This window comes from Rana temporaria, chromosome 1, assembly GCF_905171775.1.
Source record: "Rana temporaria chromosome 1, aRanTem1.1, whole genome shotgun sequence".
Lineage (NCBI taxonomy): Eukaryota > Metazoa > Chordata > Amphibia > Anura > Ranidae > Rana > Rana temporaria.
This window is the reverse complement of record NC_053489.1, coordinates 183,571,953-183,597,541: the sequence shown is the minus strand read 5'-3', so window position 1 is coordinate 183,597,541 and position 25,589 is coordinate 183,571,953. Positions and strand designations below refer to the sequence as shown.

Here is a 25,589-nt window from a genome sequence, read left to right as displayed (position 1 = left end):
ATCTAGTACCCTCTGCACCTAGAGTACCAGTCATATACTATTTGCCCAAAGTGCATTAAAGCATGGTAAATCCACTTTGTCGTCCTATTATAAGCTGTATAGATTCCGTTACAGCTAGAATAGGCAAGTATATCGATGAGTTCTTGCAACCCTTGGTTACTGCAACACCATCATACCTACGTGATACTACCCAAGTCATTAATCTTTTAACCAATTTTGACTGGAAGGAGGGATTCATCCTAGCCACGGCGGATGTTACATCCCTCTATACCATCATATCGCATGAACATGGCCTAGAGGCAGTAAGATTCTATTTACAACAGGACAATTCCGTATCTGTTGTACAGAAAGATTTTATTATAAACCTTTTAATTTTTGCCACCAGCCGTAATTACTTTTGGTTTGGGGGGCTTTTTTATCTACAAAGGTGTGGCGTGGCTATGGGGGCTAAATTTGCCCCCAGCCTCGCCAACCTTTTTATGTCATATTGGGAGAGGGGTGTTATAGATCAAAACCCCCCTAAAGAATTGCGTCTTTGGAAAAGATACATTGATGATGTTCTTATACTATGGGAAGGTGACCTCTGTTCATTGGACAATTTCCTCACCAGATTAAATGACAACAATAGAGGTATCTGTCTTAAGTATGAAAGTAGTCAGTCTCCAATCCACTTCTTGGATCTTAACATCACAGTCAAAGAAGGGGTTCTGACCACTACTACATACTTTAAAGAAACTGACCGTAATGCATTTATCCCACTGACGAGTTGTCACCACCCTAACTGGCTTAGTGCTGTCCCTAAAGGGCAGTTTCAACGAATCAGGAGAAACTGTACTACCCTTGTGGATTATCAACAACAAGCACAAATTCTGAAGCAGAGATTTCTAGAAAAAGGTTATTCAGAAACAAGTATTGAAAGCACTATCAACATGGTCAATGACATGGACCGCAACCAGATGCTTGTAAGAACAGGTAGAGCCAATCAAATTGTGGATAACCGTTTTAGCTGTTCAATGATCACAGGCTATTCCAATCAGCATTTTTTAGTTAAAAAGATTTTTGCTAAACACTGGAATATTTAAAAAATATATATAATTTTAGGTCCTGTCATTCCTGATCGTCCTGTGGTCATCTTCAGGGGAGCACCTGCCTTGCGCCATAAGGTGGCCCCGAATATCATTGACCCCCCACAAACAGTCTCTTTTTTTCAAACTATGAAGGGTTACTTTCTTCCCATGTCGGAAATGCAAAATATGTTAAACTCTTTCAAAGGACGTAAACTAGAAAGTTTTTAAACTAGAAAGTTTCCAATCTACACAGACAGACAAGGTCTATGACATTGATTCCTTTATTACATGTTCTAGTGAATGCGTGGTATACCTCATTCAGTGCCCATGCTCTAAGCAATATATTGGCCGCACGAAGAGGGCTTTGCATGTCTGCTTAGAACAGTGGTTCTCAACCTGTCTAGTGCCGTGACCCCTTGAGAAAATTTCTCAAGTTGTGGGGACCCCTAACGGTAAAAAAAAAATCTTATCGTGGGTTGTTGGCACCCAAGGTAAGACAAGTAATTTGCGCCCCTAACCCATGGACATTTAGCGCTCACTGAGTCCCTTCCACTCGTACAGTATTAAAACCCCTAGTGCATCTTAGGATGTACCACTCTTTCTCTTTGTTCTCCTTTCTTTCCCTTATATCTCTCTCTATCCTAATTTCTTGTTTGTTATCCCCATCCCTCTCTAGACCTCTTTCTTGTTCTTTCTCTTATTCTTTCTCTCCCTATTTCTTTATCCCCCTCTTTTCCTCTCCCTTCCATGTATTCTCTATTTTTATTCCTTCTCTTACTCCCTGGTGGGGAGTATGGGATCAGTGGCAGTGCTGGCGGGGAGTTGGGATCAGCCAACTTAGGTGCTCTTGATCAAGGTCATCTGCTGATCTGAGAACTGTAGTGGGGACTTTTAAAGGCAAGGTAGTGTTACTCACTGTGTCTCCGACTTTGTGATTTCTCGTAGCAGTGACACCTTTGCTGAAATCGGCAGATAGGGTCTCCTCCAGCCCCTCCTACTTCACATTCCTCACCAGTCAGCTGACCTCTAGTCCCTGCCCCCCAGCTATGCCATGAAATAAATGGGCGGCTGTGAAGAGGCTGAGTTGGCGGCCGCAGGCTCCAGGAACAGCCCAGGCTTTGGTGACCCCTGGCAAATCCTTATTTGACCCCCAAGGGGGTCCCGACCCCCAGGTTGAGAACCACTGGCTTAGAAGAACATGTAGGGAATATAAGGCGTGGGTTTCCTAAGCATAATCTATCCAAGCATTATGCAAAATGTCATAACTGACAAACCGCCCACACTGGAGAGGCACTAATAGGGTTCGCTCCATATCCAAGCTCGAGATAAGATGGATATTTGATATGCGATCCTATGTGCCTCATGGGTTAAATGTTGATTGGGACATTAACTGTTTTTTAAATAATACTTAGATTATATTTTTAGATCTTATTTTTAAATATAAGACCATTTTTAAATATAAAATAATTGTTCTTCCTTTATGCACTTTACTGCATTTAATATATTTATGTTTGATTATTTTTGCATATCTAAATTCAATATTGCGATATATGATCCTAATTCAAAGTTAATCTGTAAGGAGTCAGCGGTGGGTTTTCCTCTTTCTTCCTTTGGATATATTACTCTGTGCGCTTCTTCTATTTTTCCACAAGATGTCGGTATCTCTCCTCCGAATAGGCTCCTCTCTTTGCTCCATTATAGCTGAATGAATGAATGAATGAATGAATGAATGAAAAATTTATATAGCGCAGCACATGCGAACTGAATCGCCTCTGGGCGCTTGTTGATTAAGTCTCATGCCTTTCAAAAAAGCAGGGTTTTGATCTGCCTTCTGAAAGACAGGTGGTTTTGCTCCAACCGAATGCTGGTTGGTAAAGCATTCCAAAGCCTGGGGCCCTGGAAAGCAAACCTTCTTTCTCCTTTGGACTTGTATTTGGTTATAGGAACCTTGACCAGATTTTGGTCGGTGGAACGCAAAATGCGACTGCAATTGTGCAGTTTGATCTTGTCGCATAGATATATAGGAGCCTTCCCATGGATGCACTTATGTGTCAGGCAGAGTGCTTTGAATGCAATTCTGTCCTTCACTGGCAGCCAGTGAAGGGATCTCAGTGAAGGTGAGATTGATTCCCAAGATTTTTTCCCAGTCACCAGTCTGGCGGCCGTATTCTGTACGACTTGGAGACGAGCGATTTGGTACTTGGGTAGCCCGAGGTAAAGGGCATTTGCATAGTCCAGTCTGGAATTCACGATTGTTCCCACCACGACTGCTACGTCTTCTTTAGGAATAAATGGAATCAGTCTGCGTAGTAGGCGCATCAAATGGTGCGCCCCGCTGACTACGGACCCTATTTGTGCGTCCATTGTCATGAAGGTGTCAAACGTGACTCCCAGACTTTTGACTTTGGAGCTAGGTACGATGATTTGTCCCAGAATGGGAGATGGTGTCCAGTTTGTTGTCGGTAGTTTCTTCCGCCTGGCATCAAAGATAAAGAGCTGACATCGCTGAGTCATTAACGCTGTCAGCTTTCCAACACCTTTGGTTCCATTTGCCCTTAGTCAATATGGCGCTTTGGGACTATATAAGGGCATGCGCGATGACGCGAGTCCAGCAGCCAATCCCAGACGACGTCCATGGTGACGAAACGCGTAGGCGTGGCTTGCAGACTTGACGTCATCACGCTCTTGACGAAGGAGCTCGGAGCTTATACCACAGGAGAAGCCGCCGCGTCTCCATTAGATGTGCTTCTAAATCGCAATTTGATGCCATCGAATCTGTAAGTGCATAGTATCTTTGCCTATTAAACTCAACCTTACGGTATTACGCTATGGTCCTCTTCCTTTTTATTTCCTTATCATCCGAGACCATAGGCACCACCTCACACATCTTACAGAGGGTCCAGAGGGAGACCTAAAATCCCCAGGTGCGCTGAGATCACTGTAATGGTGATCAAACTGACAGGGTAAGGAGACTACATTACCACATCCTGGTGGATGAATTTTCTCTCTCTCCTCTATTGGTGTCCATTCGGATTTTCCCTTCAAGGGGTCACCTATCCTGCAAGGACTTATTTTTCACTTATTTTTTCAATTATTTTTTCACTTATTCTCCATTTATTTTTCATAATTTTTGGACGTTCTATTCTACACAGTGGGACTTTTCTATATTCACTTATTTTTTGTTGCATTATTTAATGTATTAGTGTGAGAAGTGTTTCTCATTTCACAATTCAATATTGTTTATGTAGGATCAATTTATTTTAGATCTTTTTCACTTGTTTTTTGAGCGCTGTACTATATTTTACACATGTTTTAGGAATTTTTTGTATCACAAATTTTTTGGTACTGGCGGCTAGTTATTCACTTACCAAATATTGGGGTTTGTCACCCATCTTTCTATTTAGCGCAGTTTTTTTTCCTTCTAGAAAAAATGTTTTGGTGTTATTTCTTGGTACTGTAAGGCCGGGTTTTGCCTGCATGAGATACACAAGTGTTACCTACATCCGTGTGCAGGCAGTTCCTTTCACGTCAATTAGGACATAGCGTCTTCATGGACATGGTGGCTGCTTCCAATTTGACATCTGTGTGGGTCCCCCCAACGCACATTGTCTGCATTTGGGGACATGCAACCACATTGATGGCAGATTCGCAGCAGCTGCTGTATCCATGCAGATGCTGCATCTCAATTGAGATGAATGGGATTGTCTGCACATGGATGTAAAAAACATTGGTACATCCCATGCTGGCAAAACATGGCTCTCACACAGGTGTACAGTTGAGGTCTCATGCACATGGGCGTATTAAATTACCCCTAGCTATACTGGATCTTTCTGCTTGGAGATGGCAGTAAAATAAAGCATAAAATATGCTTGTTTTGGTGCGTAATTATACGTGTGCGTTCATTCTACTTGCCGGAATATGAATTTATTCTGACCACTGAAATGTACGTGCATGTTTATGTATGTTTAGGATGAGCATATATTATGCTCATAAGTTCTTTCCCAAATGCAGCTTTGCTGCGTTTAGATTATTATTTTTAAACCAGCATTTAGCGACCTAAAATAAACTCAATGTGCATGGCCACATAGGCTAATATAGAAATGCGTTTTAAGGTATATTAAAAAAAACATGCTGTACACTTGTAAAAGTGATGTTTTTTTGCCTATGTGCATGAGGCCTAAGTGCGCCAGTGTGAATTGACTAATATATTTAGTTATAAGAAACCTATTTCTTATTTTGTTTGAACTGTGGTTCTATTTCTTTACAAAATTAATGACAAGACTCTAAACCGATGCTGCAAGTGTACGTGCGATCTTGTCACCTGCATCTGTTTATTTCTTGGCCATGGGAGGCCAGATGCGACGTCACGATGTCGCTTCCGCCACTGACAGATTTTTTTTTTTTTTTTTTTATCTCATGCTTTCCAGGGTAGAGGAGATGTATGGGGTCTCTTTGACCCCATACGTCTCCATAAAGAGGACCTGTCATGCCTTATTCCTATTACAAGGGATGTTTACATTCCTTGTAATAGGTATAAAAGTGATCAAAAAAATAAAGGGACAATGTAAAAAAAGAAGGGAACGCATAAGTAGGTACATAAATGGCTTTTTGTCATCACAAACGTTCGAGTGAGAGCAAGAATTCTAGCACAAGACATCCTCTGTATCTCTAAACTGGTAACCTCTAAAAAAAAATGTTTTTCATTCATTAAAGTGTATAGGTTAGAAAAAAAAAAAAATGCGTTTTGAAAAATTGCTGCACAAATACTGTGTGACATAAATTGCAATGATCGCCATTTTATTCTATAGGATCTCTGATATATATATATATATATATATATATATATATATATATATATATATATATATATATATATATATATATATATATATATATATATATATATATATATATATTCTGAGTAATTTTCTAGCAATAAAATTGATTCTTGCATGTAGGGGAGGAATGCCAGAATTGGCCCGGTATGGAAGTGGTTAAAAATTGAGCAGGAAGCGTCGTATGACGTAGATTAAAAATTGAGCAGTAAGATTTGGACAACAGCTGAGCAGAGGGTTTGTTTGAGGCATGATGGATAGATTTGCAGCCTGTACGCCATTTTAGCAATAACTTCTAGAAAACGGTTCTAGTGCTCTAAATAAAACAAATATACCTTTATCCTAATAGTGTACTTCTGTCTTCTCATATTGAATTCAAAATGAACTACTAAATAAATCTGTTTTCTTCACAGACTACCTTGTGAACAGATCCCAAGCTGCTCTAGAGTCATTATCTTCCTTGGAAAATGGACATGCTAAATATGTACAGAATATGACAGGTGGGCTCCATTGTTCAGTTGTCTCTCTTAAGCGGACTCTGTCATTCGTGGCTAAAGCTGGCCATACACTGTCCACACAAATTATTTCCAATACTAAGTGATTCGGGCCCGTGTGTGTATGTATCATACTGTAGTTACATCGGCTACATAGAGTATAGGTGTGCTGCTGCCAGAAAAAAAAAATCAATAAACAAAGGTTTCTTGTGATTGGTTAAGGTGGAGATTGTGAAGATGTCTGCCCATTACTCAGCCTCCGTCAATCAAAGGAAGCCTAGTATTCACTGATAAAAAACACAAGGCTTCTCCTGAATGGCAAAAAAAGCATTCAGGCTGACTCAATATCTTACAGGACAGGACAGGACACACGTTGAGTAGACCCTGGGTATACAGTCATGCCTTCAGGTGATTGGATCCTGGAAAAGTTTTTGAGGACATGCCCATTTAGCACCTCCCCTACAACTGGGGACTCAGAGTGGGGTAGGGTTATACGGTAGGCCAAGGGAGTGTGTTCTCTAAAGCTTTTTCATTGTCCAATCACCTGAAGGTATGAGCTTATAACCAAAGGTCTATGAATGCTTGGCATATGTCCTGTATTGTACTCAAAGATATGTAATTTACAGGCAATTCAAAATGTTGGTTTCAGCAGCAGACAGGAAGCAGGCCTTACTGCTGCCGTACACAGCGTTTCCATATTATGTGTAGTGAATGCAACTACAGTACAGTATGATACAGTTTAGTCAGTTGTGTTTTTGATTTATTCAGCTGCATTGTACAAGTCCTATCTTATATGCAGAGTATTCAACATGTTAGTGTGCACCATAGCTCTGTAGCCATTTTTCTGTAGGTTATGCCTGATGCTTGTTTTTAATATGACAATGTGATTCCCTCCTTCAGATGCCTCAGATTTAGTTGGAGCTCTTGCACAATTTGCCCATTTAACTGCAGACACCATTGTAAATGGCAGCGCTACCTCACACTTGGCTCCACCAGACCATGGAGACCGTAAGTTCATCTCTCCTTGATATGGTATCTTTTTGTAATGTTGCCCTTTTTTTTTATACATATTAGGCATATCTTTGTTTTAGGGCTGAATGACAGCTGCCGGGAGTGTGGAAATCAGAGTTTACAGTATCTGAAAGAGTTGAAAGACAAACAGTCCTTAAAAGAAGCAGAGCTGGGGGAAGTTAGAAGGACATTACAGAATATACTTGGACTGGGAGAGGTATATATTTATCTTTTTAGTTTTTTTTTTTACTAGTAAGATGTGCTGCCATTTAAATTGTATTAGTTTGATCTGTAATTATCCTAAATACTGTATTCAATTGTTGAAGATACAATAAAATCAAGAGTAAAATAAAATTTACTAGATCCACAGCTTATTTACTATGCCAGATTAAAAAATGTATATCACTGCCATACAGTCTACCTGCTCAGTAGTTCAGGTTTTCATGCATTGATGAAATGTACCAATCCACCCCACTTCCTTTTGTGAGTAATCTTTTATTCTCGAACACCTGAATGTGATGCAGAAAAAAAAAGGATTCTAAAACACTGCAATTGCTGGCTCCCTGTAGTCTGTAATCTGCAGAAAGACTGATGTATCACAACCACCAGCTAGATTCAAATCTGCTGATCTCCCCAAATATCTTGCACAGTCATGCCAGGTTTTGAGTATTTAGCCTCTGAGTTCTCGATGTGTATTCCTTGGGGGATTCCACTAGAAGACACTGTATGCAGTCATTCCATCTCTTCTGTACCCATGTAAATTATCTTCATCAGTTGCAATAATAAACACATTTTGCAAGAATTTTGGCACCTTACAAGATTTGAATTCCAGTGTTCTACTTACTTTTAAAGCCGCTTGGTTACATGAAACTTTTTGTTTCCCAGGAATTGAGGCCAAAGGGCTTGGATATCAGGCAGGAAGAGCTGGGTGACATGGTGGATAAGGAGATGGCATCTACTTATGCTGCCATTGAAGATGCTGTTCGAAGAATTGAGGTGAGTCAGCTGCATTTCTAATGTGTATATATAAATTAATAATTAGTAGAAGAAAAGGTGATCAGCACCTGCTAATAAAATGAACTCCAGCAACCAGAGCCCTGCCCTTCAGGCTCAGTATGTAGAAGAAGTCTAAATGGGTTGCAGCGTATACATTTTTTTATTTAGGGTTAACAATGACAATACATGTTGGCAACCATTTCTGGCAATAAGCCCTTCACAGGCCCCTTTTTGGCACAACGAAGGGCTTATTACCCTAAACTGTTGCCAACATGTAAATCCTTTGTTGAACCTAAATACGATTTTTTTTTTTTTTTTTTTTTTTTTAATATGCTGCAACCCTCTATTTGGACTTTCTGTTATAAATTATTTACTCATATACAAAGTGAAAATTGTAAGGAAAATTTGTCATTAAACATCTACACATTCATCCTAAGTTTTACCAGGTAAAGGAATGGCAAATATGATAAAAACACATGCAAAAAAACTTGATGTTGATTACCTCAGTGCTGGGTACAGAATATATTTAAAATAAATTACATTTTAGAAATTCTTCAATCTCTTAAATTCTTTGTAGCTTACTATTATACAATATTTCCTTTTATTCCTGTAATATACGCTGCTCAAAATAATTAAAGGAACACTTCAGATCTCAATTGAGAAAAATATGCTGGATATCTATACTGATGTGGACTGGGTAATGTGTTAGGAACAGAAGGATGCCACACCGTTTGATGGAAATTTAAAATTCTCAACATACAGAGGGCTGAATTCAAAGATACCCTTAAAATAAAAGTGAAAAAATGATGCAGCGGGCTAGTCCATGTTGCTGAAATTTCATTACAAACTCATGTGCTTGTATGCATGCCTGACAATGTTGGGGCATGCTCCTAATGAGACGATGGATGGTGTCCTGGTGTATTTCCTCCCAGATCTAGACCAGGGCATCACTGAGCATCTTAACAGACTGAGGTACAACCTTTTGGCGTTGGGTGGACTGAAATATAATGTCCCAGAGGTGTTCTATTGGATTAAGGTCAGGCAAGCGTGGGGCCCATTTAGTGGTATTAATTCCTTCATCTTCCAGGAACTGGCTACATACTCTCGCCACATGAGTCCAGGTATTGTGCACCAGGAGGAACACAGGACCCACTGCACCAGCTAAGGGTTTGACAATGGGTCCAAGGATTTCATCCCGATAACTAATGGCAGTCATGGTGCCATTGTCTAACCAGTAAAAGTCTGTGTGTCCCTCCATGGATATGCCTCCCCAGACAATCACTGACCCACCACCAAAACCGGTCATGCTGAACGATGATACAGGCCACATAATGTTCTTCATGGCTTCTCCAGACCGTTTCACATCTGTCACGTGTACTCAGGGAGACTAAACAAAAAAAAGAAACGTGTAGCTAAAAATTGTACACTCAAATGAGGTGGTCACTCATAGATCACTCCCTGAAATACAAGTGAACACATAACCTGGTATAGGACACCAGGATAGGGTTACTATGGTAACAGATGGATCATAGTAGAGTAACACATTAAAATATATATTTCTCTTATCGTCCATGGACGGACACAGCTCCTTAAATCTTGACAAGTGGGTTATGTTCCCTGTTTACAGGAGAGGACTAGGCAGACACATGTTAAATAGTTAAATACATGTTACATTAACAGAGTTGAACAGCCCCGCCCAGGGGGCGGTCCCTCCAGACCTAACCCTCCTCACTGCAGCTTGCAGCCTCAGTTTCGTTCTGCCTAGCAAAGGAGAAGGACGTATGGCTCCCTTTTGGGCCAGACCGACCACTGGAAGGAAGAAACAGGAGGAGAAATTTTATTTTACTTTTTCTTCAAGAATCTTCTTTCAACTGTCAGCTGAGAGACAGGCTGGATAATATAGATCCTTGTAGTCTACTCAGTCCGACCAGCAAGCGTGGGCACACCTTTGCAAAGAGGCTTGGTCTGCCACGCCATACCCCATGACTCCTGGGGTGGCCGGTGAGCTTTGCTCCGAGGTCCACGTATGACTGGGCTGTGGTGTTGTCTCACTCACAGTGGACCGGGCCGACAGCTACCTCCATTTCGGTTGTAGTTCTGTCAGGAATGCGTCAGCGAGTCCTCGCTTGGACGGGTAAGTACAGTCCCTCCTGCTTCGGTGGGTTGGTACGGCTGGGCATTCCTGGGGTTCGGGGGTCCCTTCCCCTTACTTCTCTGCTCCTTTCCCTTGCTGCATTGCTAACATTGCCGCTGTCGGGGGGGGAGGGGGGCCTTCCTGAGGGGACTGTGTTATCTGGCCTGTGTTTTTTCTTTTTTGTATTGGGCTTTCCTGTGAGGTAAAAAGCCCTGTGATGAGCACAGATGTTTATGATTATACTTCAGCAGACGCTGACTGATTGGTGACACCTGTAACGGTTTTGCTTTTTATGCTGTATCTGTGTCTTATCCTTAAATAAAACAGCCCTAGGAGGCTTTTCCTGTTTAAACACAGGTCCCTGCAAAAGTTACCTCACGGTTCTTTTCCTCACAGGCAGCGCTGGGCAGTCTCCTCCTGAGGGAGTCCCCTGGTTACCCCTGGTCAGCGCAGCAAGTGGGTGAGAGGCCCTGAATAGGGCTCTAGGAGCTTTTGTCTATTTGTATGTACAGGTGTGCATATTATATACACACTATGTAAATATTGGAGTCAGTATCTGGGTCCTTCCCCACATGCTGGTGGTGGCAGCAGGTGTTAGCACCTGGGATTCCCACAGAGTTTTTATTGTTAGTCCTGGATACAGTTTGTGCCAGGGTGGGGGTGGACTGCGGGCGGGCGGTAAAAGAGTGCCCCCTTCCCCCGTTATCCCCTGGGGAATGCTCTGTTATGGAGCCATGGACCAGGTACCTAGTTAAAAAAATAAAATAAAAAAAAATAAGACAGAATAAGGCATTTATGGGTGCGCTTTTTACTGATGCAAGGGACTCTCCTAAGCTGCATAGTGCAGCTGGGTTTCCGCCGAGGGCTCGGTCTTTTTTGGATCACACAAATCAGACCGCTGTAGGTTTCTTTTCCGTACATCACGGGACACAGAGCGGCATATTCATTACTATGTGGGTTATATGGAGTACCTTCAGGTGATGGACACTGGCAATCTTAAACAGGAAGTCCCCTCCCTATATAACCCCCTCCCATAGGAGGAGTACCTCAGTTTTTTCGCCAGTGTCTTAGGTGTTGGTCACAAAGAAGTTTGCCTCCAGGTCCTTGAGACTAGGCAGACTATACCGGATCTGTCCAAAGTGCCTCAGAGCCAAAGTGGACAGTACCCGGGCCCCAAGTCGTGGGGTTTCGCCTATAATGCCTCTTCACTAGGGGCTGGATCCTGGGCCCAGAACTTTGAGCTTTCTAAAGCCCAAAAGGCACTGTTGCCAGGATGCTATATAGGTCCAGGGCAGTGGTGTTCCACCGGACCCGGGTCCCTGAAGGTCTAGTACATACCCCACGGAGATGGGGGAAGATTGGGCCTCTTGCTTTTTGCAATGCCCTGCAGCGTGGAGCAGGTAAGAGGGGGGCCTGCGGAACTTGGTTCGTCGGCAGGTCCCTCAGGGGGAAGACTAGTTGGGTTTAGCCTGGGATGCTCTGCATGGGCAACTACTACCACTATGTCTGCTAGACAGGATGGTCACCTCCCATTTCTAGTATACCCCCTCCCCCACGGACTGTGTCTGCTTGTGGCTGTCCCGCATGGTTTTGGGGGGTAGAGGCTCCTTTGCCTGGTTCTAGGGAAAGCATGGGCAGGCCCACCCCCCGTTATCTCCCGGCTTAAAGACCAGGGACTTGCCTGTATTGGGTGCGTTTTCCCCTGCAGCTCTGGGTCCTCTTGCGCCGCCGGCGTGCTGCTCCTCTCCTCATAGACATGCTTCCCCTCTGGGACGCGCGCGCGCATGATATAGATGCGCGCTGAGGGGGCGGGGAGCGTCGCGACGTCGGCGGGGAGAGGGGGGCGTTCCCCCCTCGCTGTTATCAGCAGCAGTTCTGTCCTCCGGTCAGTGTAGGATTCGTCTGCTGACCGGAGGGACACAGAGCGTGGACAGAGCGGAGGAAAGGGGTGACACCTAGTGGCGGTAAAAGAGACCTGTTTAGGTCTGGAGCTAAGCTCCTCACTGACTAAGGGGAGAAAATAGGAGGTTTTTTTTTTTCCCTGATTTTCTCTATTAGCCAAAGGGTCTTTTGGCAGCAGTCTGGCAATTACACAGTCCCTTCAAAGTGCAAAAAAAAAAAAAAAAGGATTAACTATTTAAAAAAAAAAAAAAAAGACACAAAAAAAAAAAAAAAAAGGTTTTCTTTCAGGGGAAAGGTGTGCACTACCTTCCCATTAGCTTATAAGGTTTCGTGCCTTAAGCTACTTATATATATATTTTTTTGTTTGTTCTCCTTGCTACAACAGTCAGTTGTTAGTAGCAGAGTACCTCGGTATTGTATCATGGGCCCTAAAGGTTCGGGGACTAAAGGTGCTAAACAGGCAAAGAAACAGAAGGGTTCCCCCTCTAGCTCTGAGGATCTTAATCTAACTAGGCCGGTTCTGTCCTCTCCTAATAAGCTAGAAGATGCCGCCTTTGAGGAGCCATTAGGTGTGGTGGGTGCTGTGGCTGGCCCCAATCTGCCCGACCCAGTGTTTGTCACGCGGGATATGTTATCTGTCTCCCTACAGGGGTTAGAACAGAGGCTGACAACTTTGCTTACTAATTCTCTGGCAGCCAAAAAGCGGACTAGATCTCCGTCCCCTAAGTTGGTGTCCTCTGATGCTGAGATTCTCTCCCCTGAGGAGTTAGAATCCCAGGAGGACCAAACGGAGCAAGTCCTAGAAGGTTCAGACATTGAGGAGTCCACTATTGAGGAACCTTTTTCGGTCTCTCAAGCAGAGAATCTGTGGGTACAGTCTTTAACGGACATGGTCCGCTCGGCTTTTAAGCTGCCCTCGCCAGGGCCTCAGATTCCTGCCGTGTCTTCTTTGGGCTCCTTAAAAGCACCATTAAGTAACGCAGTGTTTCCGGTTCACCCATTATTGGAAGACCTGATCTTTCAAGATTGGGCCCGGCCCGATAAAATTTTTGTGCCTCCCAAAAGGTTTTCTGTTTTGTACCCCATGGAGGAAAAATTTTCAAAGAAATGGGTGCTTCCCGCTGTGGATGCAGCGGTCTCCTGCGTAAACAAATCTTTAACTTGCCCAGTAGAAAACATACAGATGTTCAAGGATCCGGTTGACAAGCGGTTGGAAACCCTTTTGAAGGCATCCTTTTCTACAGCAGGGGCAGTGGTGCAACCGGCCGTGGCTGCAATTGGCGTTTGTCAGGCGTTAAAAGACCAGACTAAGCAGATGCTAAAAGAGCTCCCGGCTCAGCAGGCACAGGATCTGGCCGACCTTCCCAGGGCTCTATGTTTCGCGGTGGATGCCATAAAGGACTCCATCCAACAAGCTTCCCGTCTGTCGCTATTCTTGGTGCATATGCGAAGGCTCCTGTGGCTAAAGAATTGGTCGGCAGAGACTCTGTGTAAAAAGCTGTTGGCGGGTTTTCCCTTCCACGGAGGAAGGCTTTTTGGGGAAGATCTGGATAAATACATACAGACGATATCTAGTGGCAAGAGTACTCTTTTACCAGTCAAAAAGAGATTTCGGGGTCCGGCGTTTAAGCGGCAGCAATCCCCAGCCCCAGGGCCCTCGGCCCCCGGCAGTATCGACGGCCTCCCGCACGGTCAAACTTTGGTAATAAGTCGCAAGGGCAGGCCGCGGGTGGCAAGCGACCATGGGCCCGCAAGCCAGTTAAACCTGCTCCAAAGTACGCTTTGTGAAGGGGCGCCCCCACTCAATCGGGTGGGGGGCAGGCTTCGATTCTTTGCAAAAGTTTGGGAAGCCAGGATCCCCGACAAATGGGTTCTTTCCCTGGTGGCGACTGGTTACAAAATAGAATTTCGGGAGTTTCCCCCTCCGCATTTTCAGGAATCAAGAATTCCAAGCGATCCGGAAAGGAGGGCTGCCTTGCTAACAGCCTTGGATCGTCTTCTAAACCAAGGGGTAATCGTAGAGGTACCAGTTCAGGAGCACAAGCTAGGCTTTTACTCCAATCTGTTCATCGTGCCAAAGCCCAACGGCGATGTAAGGCCCATCCTGGATCTAAAGATTCTAAACTCTTACCTGAGGATTCGGTCCTTTCGGATGGAATCCATACGGTCTGCCGCCGCAGCCTTGCAGCGGAACGATTTTTTGGCCTCAATAGACATAAGAGACGCCTATCTTCATGTTCCAATTTTTCAGGGTCATCAAAAATTCCTACGCTTTGCAATCGCAGGGCGCCACTATCAATTTGTGGCTCTCCCTTTCGGGTTGGCTACTGCCCCCCGTGTGTTTACGAAGGTCCTGGCCCCCATCTTAGCCAATCTAAGGACCCAGGGAATCTTGATCCTGGCCTATTTGGACGACCTCCTGATCATAGATCACTCTGCTCCGGGCCTGGGTCGAGCGGTAGCCCTTTCAGTTCAGTACCTCGAGGTATTCGGTTGGGTTTTAAACCAAGAAAAGTCGGCTTTACAGCCCACAAAACGATTGGAATACCTCGGCATGCTGCTAGACACGGAGCAACAGAAAGTGTTTCTTCCTTTAGAGAAATTCAAAGGGATCAAAGAATTGATCCAGTTGGTGCTAAGCAAAAGGCAGCCAACTATCCGATTGTGCATGAGATTACTGGGAAAAATGGTGGCCACCTTCGAGGCAGTGCCATACGCTCAGGCACACACTCGAATCCTGCAGACAGCCATCCTGTCTGCATGGAACAAAGATCCGCAACGCCTGGATCTTCCGTTGATCCTTCCATCAAGGGTCCGGCAAAGTCTCTACTGGTGGCTAAAGCCTCAGAACCTCCTAAAAGGGAAGTCATTCAGTCCCATCATCTGGAAACTGGTAACCACAGATGCCAGCCTGAAGGGCTGGGGAGCGGTCCTGGATGGGCAAGTCCAGCAGGGAGTTTGGACAGAGTCGGAAAGAGGGCTGCCAATCAATGTCCTGGAGATCAGGGCGGCCCGTTTAGCCTTAAAGGCCTGGACGTCCAAACTTCTAGGGTGTCCAGTGAGAGTGCAGTCCGACAATGCCACGGCAGTGGCATATATAAATCACCAGGGGGGCACGAAAAGTCGAGCCGCCCAAAGGGAAGTGAGCTTAATTTTCCTGTGGGCAGAGTCGCATGTACCATGCATCTCGGCGATCTTTATCCCAGGGGTGGACAATTTACAGGCGGACTTCTTAAGTCACCAGCAGCTGGTTTCAGGGGAGTGGTCCCTCCATCCCCAAGTCTTTCAGGAGATCTGCCAGAAATGGGGATCTCCGGATGTGGACATCATGGCATCAAGGTTCAACAGGAAACTGAGCAAGTTCATGTCCCGATCAAGGGACCCTCTGGCCTGTGGAACCGATGCGTTGGTTTGCCCTTGGCATCCGTTCAATCTGCTGTACGCCTTCCCCCCGTTACAGATGCTGCCCCGCCTGCTGCGCAGGATCAGGGTGGAGAACAGACCAGTCATTCTGATAGCCCCCGCATGGCCCCGGAGGTCGTGGTACTCACTGATCGTGAGAATGTCAGTGGGCGAACCATGGACACTTCCACTTCGGCCAGACCTACTCTCTCAAGGCCCGATACTCCACCCTGCCTTACGGCATCTAAATTTGGCGGCTGAATCCCTGATCCTCAGGGGAAGGGGCCTATCTAGCCAAGTTATTTCTACTCTGATTAAGGCTAGAAAACCAGTCTCCAGAGTAATTTATTACAGGGTCTGGAGGGCCTACGTAAGCTGGTGTGAGTCCCAGAGATGGCTTCCACGCAAATACACCATTGACAGGGTATTGCGTTTCCTCCAGTTAGGGGTAGATAAGGGTTTGGCCTTAAGTACTATTAAAGGACAGATTTCTGCCTTATCAGTATGGTTTCAGAGGCCGTTAGCCACGCACTCTTTAGTTAAAACCTTTTTACAGGGGGTCTTACGCATTAATCCCCCCATCAAGTCTCCGGTTTGTCCGTGGGATTTGAATCTTGTGTTGTCAGCACTGCAAAAACAGCCATTTGAGCCTCTGGCAGAGGTTCCGTTAGTTTTACTGACTCGGAAGTTGGTATTTTTGGTCGCTATGGCTTCCGCTAGAAGAGTTTCAGAGCTGGCAGCCTTGTCTTGTAGAGAACCTTACCTCATTCTACATAAGGATAGGGTGGTTCTCCGTCCACATCCGTCTTTTCTGCCCAAGGTGGTGTCCAGTTTTCACTTGAACCAGGATTTGGTCCTACCATCCTTTTTTCCAAAGCCCTCTTCTAGAAAGGAAGGGTTACTGCACACCTTGGATGTTGTCAGGGCCATGAAGGCCTATCTTAATGCTACAAAAGAGATTCGAGAGACGGATACATTGTTCATTCTGCCGGAAGGACCTAAGAGAGGTCAGGCAGCAGCTAAAGCTACCATCTCTAGATGGATTAAGCAGGTAATCGGTCAGGCCTACGGCTTGAAGGGGTTGCCCCCTCCTTTATCAGTTAAGGCCCATTCTACTAGGGCCATGAGCGCCTCCTGGGCAGCACACCACCAGATCTCTATGGCTCAGGTTTGCAAGGCGGCAACCTGGTCATCGGTCCACACGTTCACAAAATTTTACCAATTGGACGTGAGACGAAAGGCCGATGCAGCCTTTGGACAGGCAGTGCTGCAGGCTGCGATTTGAGATCCTCTAGACTCGGGGCACCATTGATTAATTAATGAATTAATTAAATTAATCAGAATAATTATTTTTTGTTGGATTTAATTTGGATTTATTATGATTTAAAGAATACTTTCTGAATTGAATCTCCTGGCTGAGATGTCCCCCTCCCCTCATTGGAAGCATTGCTTTCGGACATCCCACATAGTAATGAATATGCCGCTCTGTGTCCCGTGATGTACGGAAAAGAAAAGGGGATTTTTAATACAGCTTACCTGTAAAATCCTTTTCTTGGAGTACATCACGGGACACAGAGCTCCCACCCCTCTTATGGGGAACATTTTGGGTGGCATACTGCTTGCTACAAAACTGAGGTACTCCTCCTATGGGAGGGGGTTATATAGGGAGGGGACTTCCTGTTTAAGATTGCCAGTGTCCATCACCTGAAGGTACTCCATATAACCCACATAGTAATGAATATGCCGCTCTGTGTCCCGTGATGTACTCCAAGAAAAGGATTTTACAGGTAAGCTGTATTAAAAATCCCCTTTTTTTCCTTCTGTGCCCTTCTTTGATAATTTCTGAGATGCGGAATGAGAAAAGCCGCTGAGGGCTTTTGTAGTCCCTCACCGCCGGGCGGGAACCCCCGCTTGTATGGATCTGACTGATAGAAGATCCGAAGTACTGACCCGTTCCATGTTTACCATGCTGGGGTCTGGCTTGCGGGCCTATTGTGGCCACTACACTGGGGACTCAGTCGACGCTGGCGCCATTTTTTGGGAGGTTTTTCAATTACATTGAAAACTCCCATTGGCGCCCATTTTGTCGTAGCCGCGCTATGGCGCAGCTGTGTGCCGGCCATTTTCCTGTGGCCGCGTTCTGAACGCTCGGCGGCCATCCTGGAGTAGTCCTGACCCCTAGTGCTGTATACAACTCAGAGTGAGCATTTTGCACCAGACAGTGGAGGAGCACCGACTCTCTCCTGAGGTTATTAGCCTAGCGGACCAGCTGGTCCAGGGCCTCATATAGGTCTGTGATGCTTCATTGAATGCTGCGCCCTTGTTATCCAGGGCGTCTGTTTCAGAATGGTTTTATGCACACGGTGGTGTAGTGCTTAACTCCATTACTTGGCAGCAAAAAAGTCATTGGTTCGAATCTGCACACTGACGCCAATCTGCCTGGAGCTTGCATTGTCGCTCCCTGTGTCTGCGTGGGTTTCCTCCGGGTACTCCGGTTTCCTCCAAAGACATGTGTGCATACACCTACATAATATACATACACACTATGTGTGTGTATTATTTAGGGGCAACCCTCCCAGGCCGTCAAAGGCCCAGCTGGGGGACTAATCTGTCCCTGGGTGCATAAGCCGATCACGCCGGCACCCAAATCCTGCCAATGTATATAGCCTTCCCTCCCTGTCTCTAGGTGGGAGGGGCGGCTTGCAGGTTCACAATTCAGTGAAACCTCCCTGCTCTCCGACTAGTGGGTCTGCGAGGTGGTCTCTTCGGAGTACTAGATAGGGTTTCCTCCTATCCACAGAACAAAGTTCTGTCCTTGTGTCTTTCTCTCCCGGCCCGTCGGTCTGCCTTGGGCAGTGTGGGATTTGCTAAGCTGCGAGGTAATTTTACCTTTCCTGCAGGACGAGAGTTTTGGGGTTTTCTATGGGCCTCAGGCCCTAAATACCTTTGTGAACGTCGTGTAGTTCCGCATGGAATCCATTTGTTCGGTGGTAGCTGCGCTTCATCCGGGGGATGTCCTGACGTCCTCGGACATCAGGGACGCATACATGCATGTCACGTTTTGCACATGTCGGTGTTTTTTTCTGTGCTTCGTGATGAGAGAAGGGTCTCTGTCAGCCTGTGGCCCTCCCTTTTGATCTGGCGTCAGCACCATGGGTTTTCAGCTAGGAGCTCGCACTTATTTGAATTTTGTTGGGACAGCGAGGCTTTGCCTCATTGGCTACTTGGACGACTTTCTTCTGAGAGCTGCTTCTGTCTCCGACCTAGTGGATGGGTTATTCCCATTCAGACCCTCCAAAGATTCGGGTGGATGTTAAACGTTTAGGCCAGAAAGTGTAGCTCAGTGGCAGCAAGCCTGCCCTCCATGTGTGCGACCCAGGGTTCAAATCATGGGCATGCTAGGTTCCGACTCAGCGTTGGAGTATCTAGTGTTGATCCAGACTCCTCAGTGGCAGAGGTCCTTCTTCCCCTGGAGAAATTGCAGACTCTTCAGTCTGCGGTGAAGGTATTGGCATCACGCAATCGGTCTTCTCTCCGGGCGCCTGCTGGTTCGGGGTCTGTGGGTAGCCTTTTTCAAGGCGGTACTGTATGCCCAGTTCCACACCCTGGTTTTCCAGGGGAACTACTGTCCAGGTGGTAAAAATCTCTTGTCTCTGAAATCCATTAGATTCCTGTGCGCCACCTAGTCAGTCTCTCTGAGTTGGTGACAGAGATTCCCGACTCTTTGGTCCGGGAAGTTGTTTCTTCCTTCCAGTGGTCGGTGTTTACGACGGATGCCAGCTCACGGGTTGTGAACCTGGAGGTTCACAAAACTGGGGGGTCCAGTCGGCCCTGAGTCGCTGGACTTGCGTGGACCTATGACCACACCTTCTTGAATGTGTCTGGTCTCGGTAGCTACCCAGGGTCGGGCCTGGCTAGTGCCTGGTGGGAGACCGCCTGGGAATACCAGGTGCTGTCTACTGTTCATTGTCCTACTATTTTAGGCGATCAGGCTATGCTTCTCCTTGTGGTCGACCAATCTGGTTTCAGCCGGACAACGCCACGGCCGTGGCTTCAGTCTACCATCAGGTATGCCGGCAGGCGGACTACTGGAGTCGCCAGATGCTGGACCAGGGCGACTGGTCTTTGTGCTTGGGGTGTTTTGGCTCCCTTGCAGGAGGTGAGCCTCACATGGCATGGATCTCCTGGCAGCTTGTCTCCGCCGCAAGGGTGTCAAAGTTAGTGGCCAGGTCTAGTGATCTTGTACAGACGCGTCAGTCGCGCTGGTGGCCCTGTGTTGTCTGTATCGGTGATTTTTTGCCATTCCTCCATGGTAGTTGCTTCCTCGGCCGCTCCACAGAGTGGATGCTGAGGAGATCCCGATGATTCTAATCGCTCCAGATTGACCTCGGCGTCCTTGGTACGCTGATATCGGGCGCCTGGTAGCGGAGGCACCCTGGCGGTTGCCAGGGCAGGAGGTTCCTGTCTCAAGGTCCCATACTTCCTCCTGTTGTACAGTCACTGACTTGCTCAACATGGTTATTGGAAGCCAGACTTTAGGTGACCAGGGTCTGTCTGACTCGGTCATCTCAACAGGGCACCGTAGTCTTCTTCCGGAGGATCTACCGTCGCACCTCTCTTGGTGCGAAGGGATGGAGTGACGTCCACGGGCGTACTCTCGGTGTCCAGGGTCCTGCTGTTTTTAAAGCTTGGATTGGATCTAAAAATTGCTTAAAGCACCGTTTGGGGGCAGATTTCAGCCTTGGCTGTGGCCTTTTTGCGGCCCGTTCCCTGGTGGGTCCCCTTTTTTTGTGTGCAAGGGGTTTGTCATATACTTTCCCCTCTTGGCCCATCTCTTCCCCCATGAGTTTTGACTCTGATGCTCTCGGTTCTTCAGGAACCTTCCTTTTGGAAACCGAGAGATTTTCTCTTGACACTATCTCAGAAGGTGGCCCCTTTAGTGGCCTTTACCTCTGTTAGAGGGGTTTCTGAGTTGGCGGTCTTGTCTTGCAAGCCGCCATGCTTGATCCCCCATAAGGATTAGGTGATGGTGCGCCCGCGACCTTCCCTTCTTCCGAAGGAGGTTTCGGCCTTTCATACTTTAGGCGTGGTACGCGCTTTGCGGGTATACCAGTATACTAAAGCTCCATTTCGGAGCTTCTGACTCTCTTTTGTGTCGGTGTCTGGTCCACAAAAGGGCCTGGCGGTCTCGTCGACCACCATTTCTCGGTGGATCAGGCAGGCCGTCATACAGGCCTATGCTCCTAAGGGGCGGGCCCCCCTTTTCGGTCACGGCACTTTCGACCAGGGCAATTGGTGCTTCCTGACATCATGCGTCGGTCTCGCAGGTGTGCGAGGCGGCGATTTGCTCGTCCGTTCACGCTTTTTCCAGAATTTACATGGTTGGTGTGAGTGCATCTTATGATGTTTTTTTCAGCCGCTAGTTTTTGCCGGCGGCTGTTTAAAGTTGCACCTCCTCCGTTGAGGAGCTCTGCTTGTTTTGGGGTGAAGTTAAAATTGTTTTTACTGATATTTTTCCCACCCCTCGTTTTTTGACACTGCTTGGGGACGTCCCACTTGTCAAGATTTAAGGAGATGTGTCTGTCCATGGTCGATAAGAGAAAATAGGATTTTTTGTACTCACCGTAAAATCCTTTTCTCTGAAGTCCATGGACGGACACAGCTCCCACCCCTCCTTTTTAGGTTTGTACTGCGTGTTACGAACTGAGGCTGCAAGCTGCAGTGAGGAGGGTTATGTCTGGAGGGACCGCCCCCTGGGCGGGGCTGTTCAACTCTGTTAATGTAACATGTATTTAACTATTTAACATGTTTCTGCCTAGTCCTCTCCTGTAAACAGGGAACATAACCCACTTGTCAAGATTTAAGGAGCTGTGTCCGTCCATGGACTTCAGAGAAAAGGATTTTACGGTGAGTACAAAAAATCCTATTTTTTAATAAGACGAGAAATGGCAAAATTTGTGATTTCAGCCAAAAGTATGACACCGCTTCACATGTATGCAAAGGATGTCACAAAAGGCTCCGTGACGCATGAATTAAACACCAAATTACATTAAACATAAACATGACATACAACATAAAACATTGTGATCCATCCGGACACCATGTAACAACATATGGAAGGGATGCCTGGCGTGATTCTGCCTTTATAGTAACAATTTGGATATTAAATGCTCAGTGGGAGAAAGACATACTTCCATATGTGGCCAAGGGCCAGGGAAGGGGGGTGGGAAAGGGGAACAGGGAAGGAGGAAAGGAAGAAGGGGAGCCGGCTGGTATGGACAGGAATGGCTGTAGCTGAATTGATCAAATGAATGGAAGCAGGAATGTTCAAAATGAAATATAAAGCAGGGAGAACCAATAAATCCTGTTCTGCTGTAGACACTAGTACATGAGATGAATCTTCATACTCTGCTTAAAACTCATAGTAGTAATTCAGGTCCTGGTATTTAAATGTAATGTACTCCATGACTGTGCTTTATAACAGCAGGAAAAGTTCATCTAAAGTGGCGGTGCACCTGAGAAGTTGCTGTAATATTGACCACATAAGGTCGGCAAAGGCCAGCAAGATGCAATTTAGCAGGTGATTACATGTGCGGCTTCAAAGATACAAGGAGAGCATATTATGTTTGACCAGATCAGAAAAACAAACTTCATATGGTTGGCTTGTATATTGCGTGCATGTGGGGGTTGTATGTTACCATTCTCATGCAGTTGTCCACTAGGAAGGATCTTACTGGTGACCGGTCCACTTGTGTCCTATAGTGCTGTCTCCAGTGGTATGTCTGATGGAAATGAACTGAGCCACCTGCACCGATTCGGCGTCACTCGTCTGCCTCTCCTGTCTCCTTCTCACGGCCAGCTGACACAATGGGAACCGGGCTTGCGTAGGTGGCATCACGTGATACTCATGACGTCAACACGTTTCGCTATGGCAAATAGCGTAGCTTCATCTGGACGATGCTTCTCCAGACCCTTTCATGTCTGTCACATGTGCTCAGGGAGAACCTGCTCTCATCTCTAAAAAAAAAAAACACAGGGCGCCAGTGGGGGACCTGCCAATTCTGGTGTTCAATGGCAAATGTCAATCGAGCTACACGGTGCTGGGCATTGAGCACAGAGCCCACTAAAGGATGTCGGGCCCTCAGGCCACCCTCATGAAGTCTGTTTGTTCAGAGGCATTCAGACGGTTGCCTGCTGGAGGTCATTTTGTAGGGCTCTGGCAGTGCTCATTTTGTTCCTCCTTGCACAAAGGAGCAGATACTGGTCCTGCTGATGCGTTAAGGACCTTTGTATGACCCTGTAACTGCCTGTCTCCTGGAATCTCCTTCATGCCCTTTAGACTGCTGGGAGACACGGCAAACCTTCTTGCAATGGCACGTATTGATGTGCCATCCTGGAGGAGTTGGACTGCCTGTGTAACCTCTCTAGGGTCCAGGTATCGCCTCGTGCTACCAGTAGTGACACTGACCCTAGCCAAATGCAAAACTAGTGAAAAACAGTCAGAAAAGATGAGTACTGAAAAAAATGTCAGTAACCTCCACCTGTAAAACCATTCCTGTTTTTGGAGGTCATCTCATTGTTGCTCATCTAGTGCACCTGTTAATTTCAAAGCAGCTGAAACTGGTTAACAACCCCCCTCTTTAATTGACTTGATGCTATACTCTGATTAAAAAGTGTTCCTTTAACTTTTTTGAGCAGTATATTTAAACACTCAAGGGACATTTTAAAAAACTATATAAAAATAATCCTGACCTCTGTGACTGCAGGGGCACTGTGATGGAGGAGGCTGTGATCGATATGGGCACTGTAATCGCCCTTTACAGGGCAGTATCCTTTACATGAGTCTCCCCTTAACAGTGCAGTCCACTTTATATCACAGTACCCCCTCTACATTACAGTGCACCCTTTACAGAGCAGTCCCTGTTACATTAATGTAAAGGGGACTGTAATGTAAAGGGGGACTGTGATGTGAAAGGGAACTGAGGTCTCTGTGAGACTGCTTTAAAAGGGGGGGGGGGACTATGGACACTGATATAAAAGGAGAACTGTGCTGTAAAGGGGGGGTTGTTGTGACGGGGGGCTGAGGACAGAGTCCATAAATATCCTATCTCCTGACCCATCCAACATAACCACAACCACGCCACCAACCCCCGCTCTGTGGGAAAATTAGCTGCCATAAAACCGGTCTCTGGTGCCAAAAAGGTTGGGGACCGCTGAAGGGAATAAAACTGCATATCAAGATTTTTTTTTTTTTCTGTAATGTTTAGAACTACACAACTGTCTTTCATATTGCTAGTCATTGTGGTTGCTTCTTATCTGACTATGAGAAATAAAGACTTCAAGTACATATTGTGGCTGACGTTTATTTTCATTAGTCAGAGTGCCCTTTCTGGTTCTACATGTCTGCTTCTTGATAACTTGTCCTGATTCATCAAGCCTCTTTGTATTGCATAACCTCCCTGTTACTACAGCACTACAAGGTGTGTCTAGTCTGGAAATTGAGTTTTCTCATTATATTTTAAGGCACTTTACCCATTTAAATTGGTTCCCAATAAAATGCTAAACACTAGAAAGGTTGGTAAGATTACCAGGGTCCTTATTTATTTTACCTACTTTTTTATTGATCAGTATAGTAATGTTTTTAAACCCAACCATTTTATTTTTGTTCCAGTTTTATTGCATTTTGATGGTGTCTGTCCTTTCACCTTGCTAGTGTAAATAAAATGCTTTGCCAAAATTTATGTGGTGTCCCCCTACAGGAAATGATGAACCAAGCTCGGAAAGACAGTTCTGGAGTCAAGCTAGAAGTAAATGAAAGGTCAGTTATTGCATCAGTCTGATTCACAAAAGTCTCATGAGCATTTCCTACCACAGTAAAGTATATCTAAAGTTGATTTTCTTTCTTGTTCATTGATGGACACAGGAATTCCGATACAGTTTGGTTATACTGCCACCTACAGAAGGTTAACACTGGTTAACAAAACAATTGTAAGTAGGGTTGTCCCAATACCAGTGGCGGTCCATCCACAGGGCCGACAAACCCCCCCCCCCCCCCCCCCCCAAAACTAGTCAGGGAAAAAATGCCCTTTAAAATAAAGTGCACTATGGGAAGCATAGTTTGCAGACGGGACGCTTCATTTGCAGTTTTTTTTGCTGCATTGTGGCACCATGCATTTGATGGGCACAGTGGCTGCATATGATGGGCACAGTGGCTGCATATGATTTTTATTTTATTTTTTTAAATCGTAATTTCTGTTTGTTTGCGTCCCCCCTCAAAAAGTTTTGAGCACCAGCAGCCACTGCCCGATACCGATGCTTGGTATCGGCAGCGATACTAGAATTTGCATGCTTGTACTCCTGCAAATGCTCCCAATACTTAGTCCGATACCTGGACACTCAGGGATAATCAGCGGGGGGAAGTTATAATCACTGATCTCCCTGTTTGGCTTTCAATAAAGCAGCTGACACATGCTTCTCCTCCTCTCCCCTTCACGGCTTTCAGCTGCTTTATTGAAAGCCACACAGGGAGATCAGTGATTATAACTTCCCCCGCCATTGCACCGATCGTTCCTGAGTGTCCCCTGTATCCTCCTCCGGCTCCCCTTTGTGTCCTCCGGCTCCCCTTTGTGTCCTCCTCCAGCTCCCCTTTGTGTGCTCCTTCGTGGGCTTCCCCTGTTCCCCTCTGTGTGCTCCTCTGGAGCACACAGAGAGAGACAGTCGTACAAGAGGGTGCATTCCCAAGAGCTCC

General features: G+C 45.9%; 1 protein-coding gene across 1 annotated transcript in view; it reads left to right on the top strand.

Moving 5' to 3' along the window:
• HIP1R (huntingtin interacting protein 1 related) overlaps positions 1–25,589 on the top strand; it is a 179,562-nt gene that overhangs the window by 131,371 nt on the left and 22,602 nt on the right. The window contains exons 20-24 of the mRNA XM_040347324.1: positions 6,316–6,402; positions 7,297–7,404; positions 7,488–7,624; positions 8,293–8,403; positions 24,601–24,659. Of these exons, the coding sequence (XP_040203258.1) occupies positions 6,316–6,402; positions 7,297–7,404; positions 7,488–7,624; positions 8,293–8,403; positions 24,601–24,659 (502 nt within the window). The remainder of the gene's footprint in view (positions 1–6,315; positions 6,403–7,296; positions 7,405–7,487; positions 7,625–8,292; positions 8,404–24,600; positions 24,660–25,589) is intronic.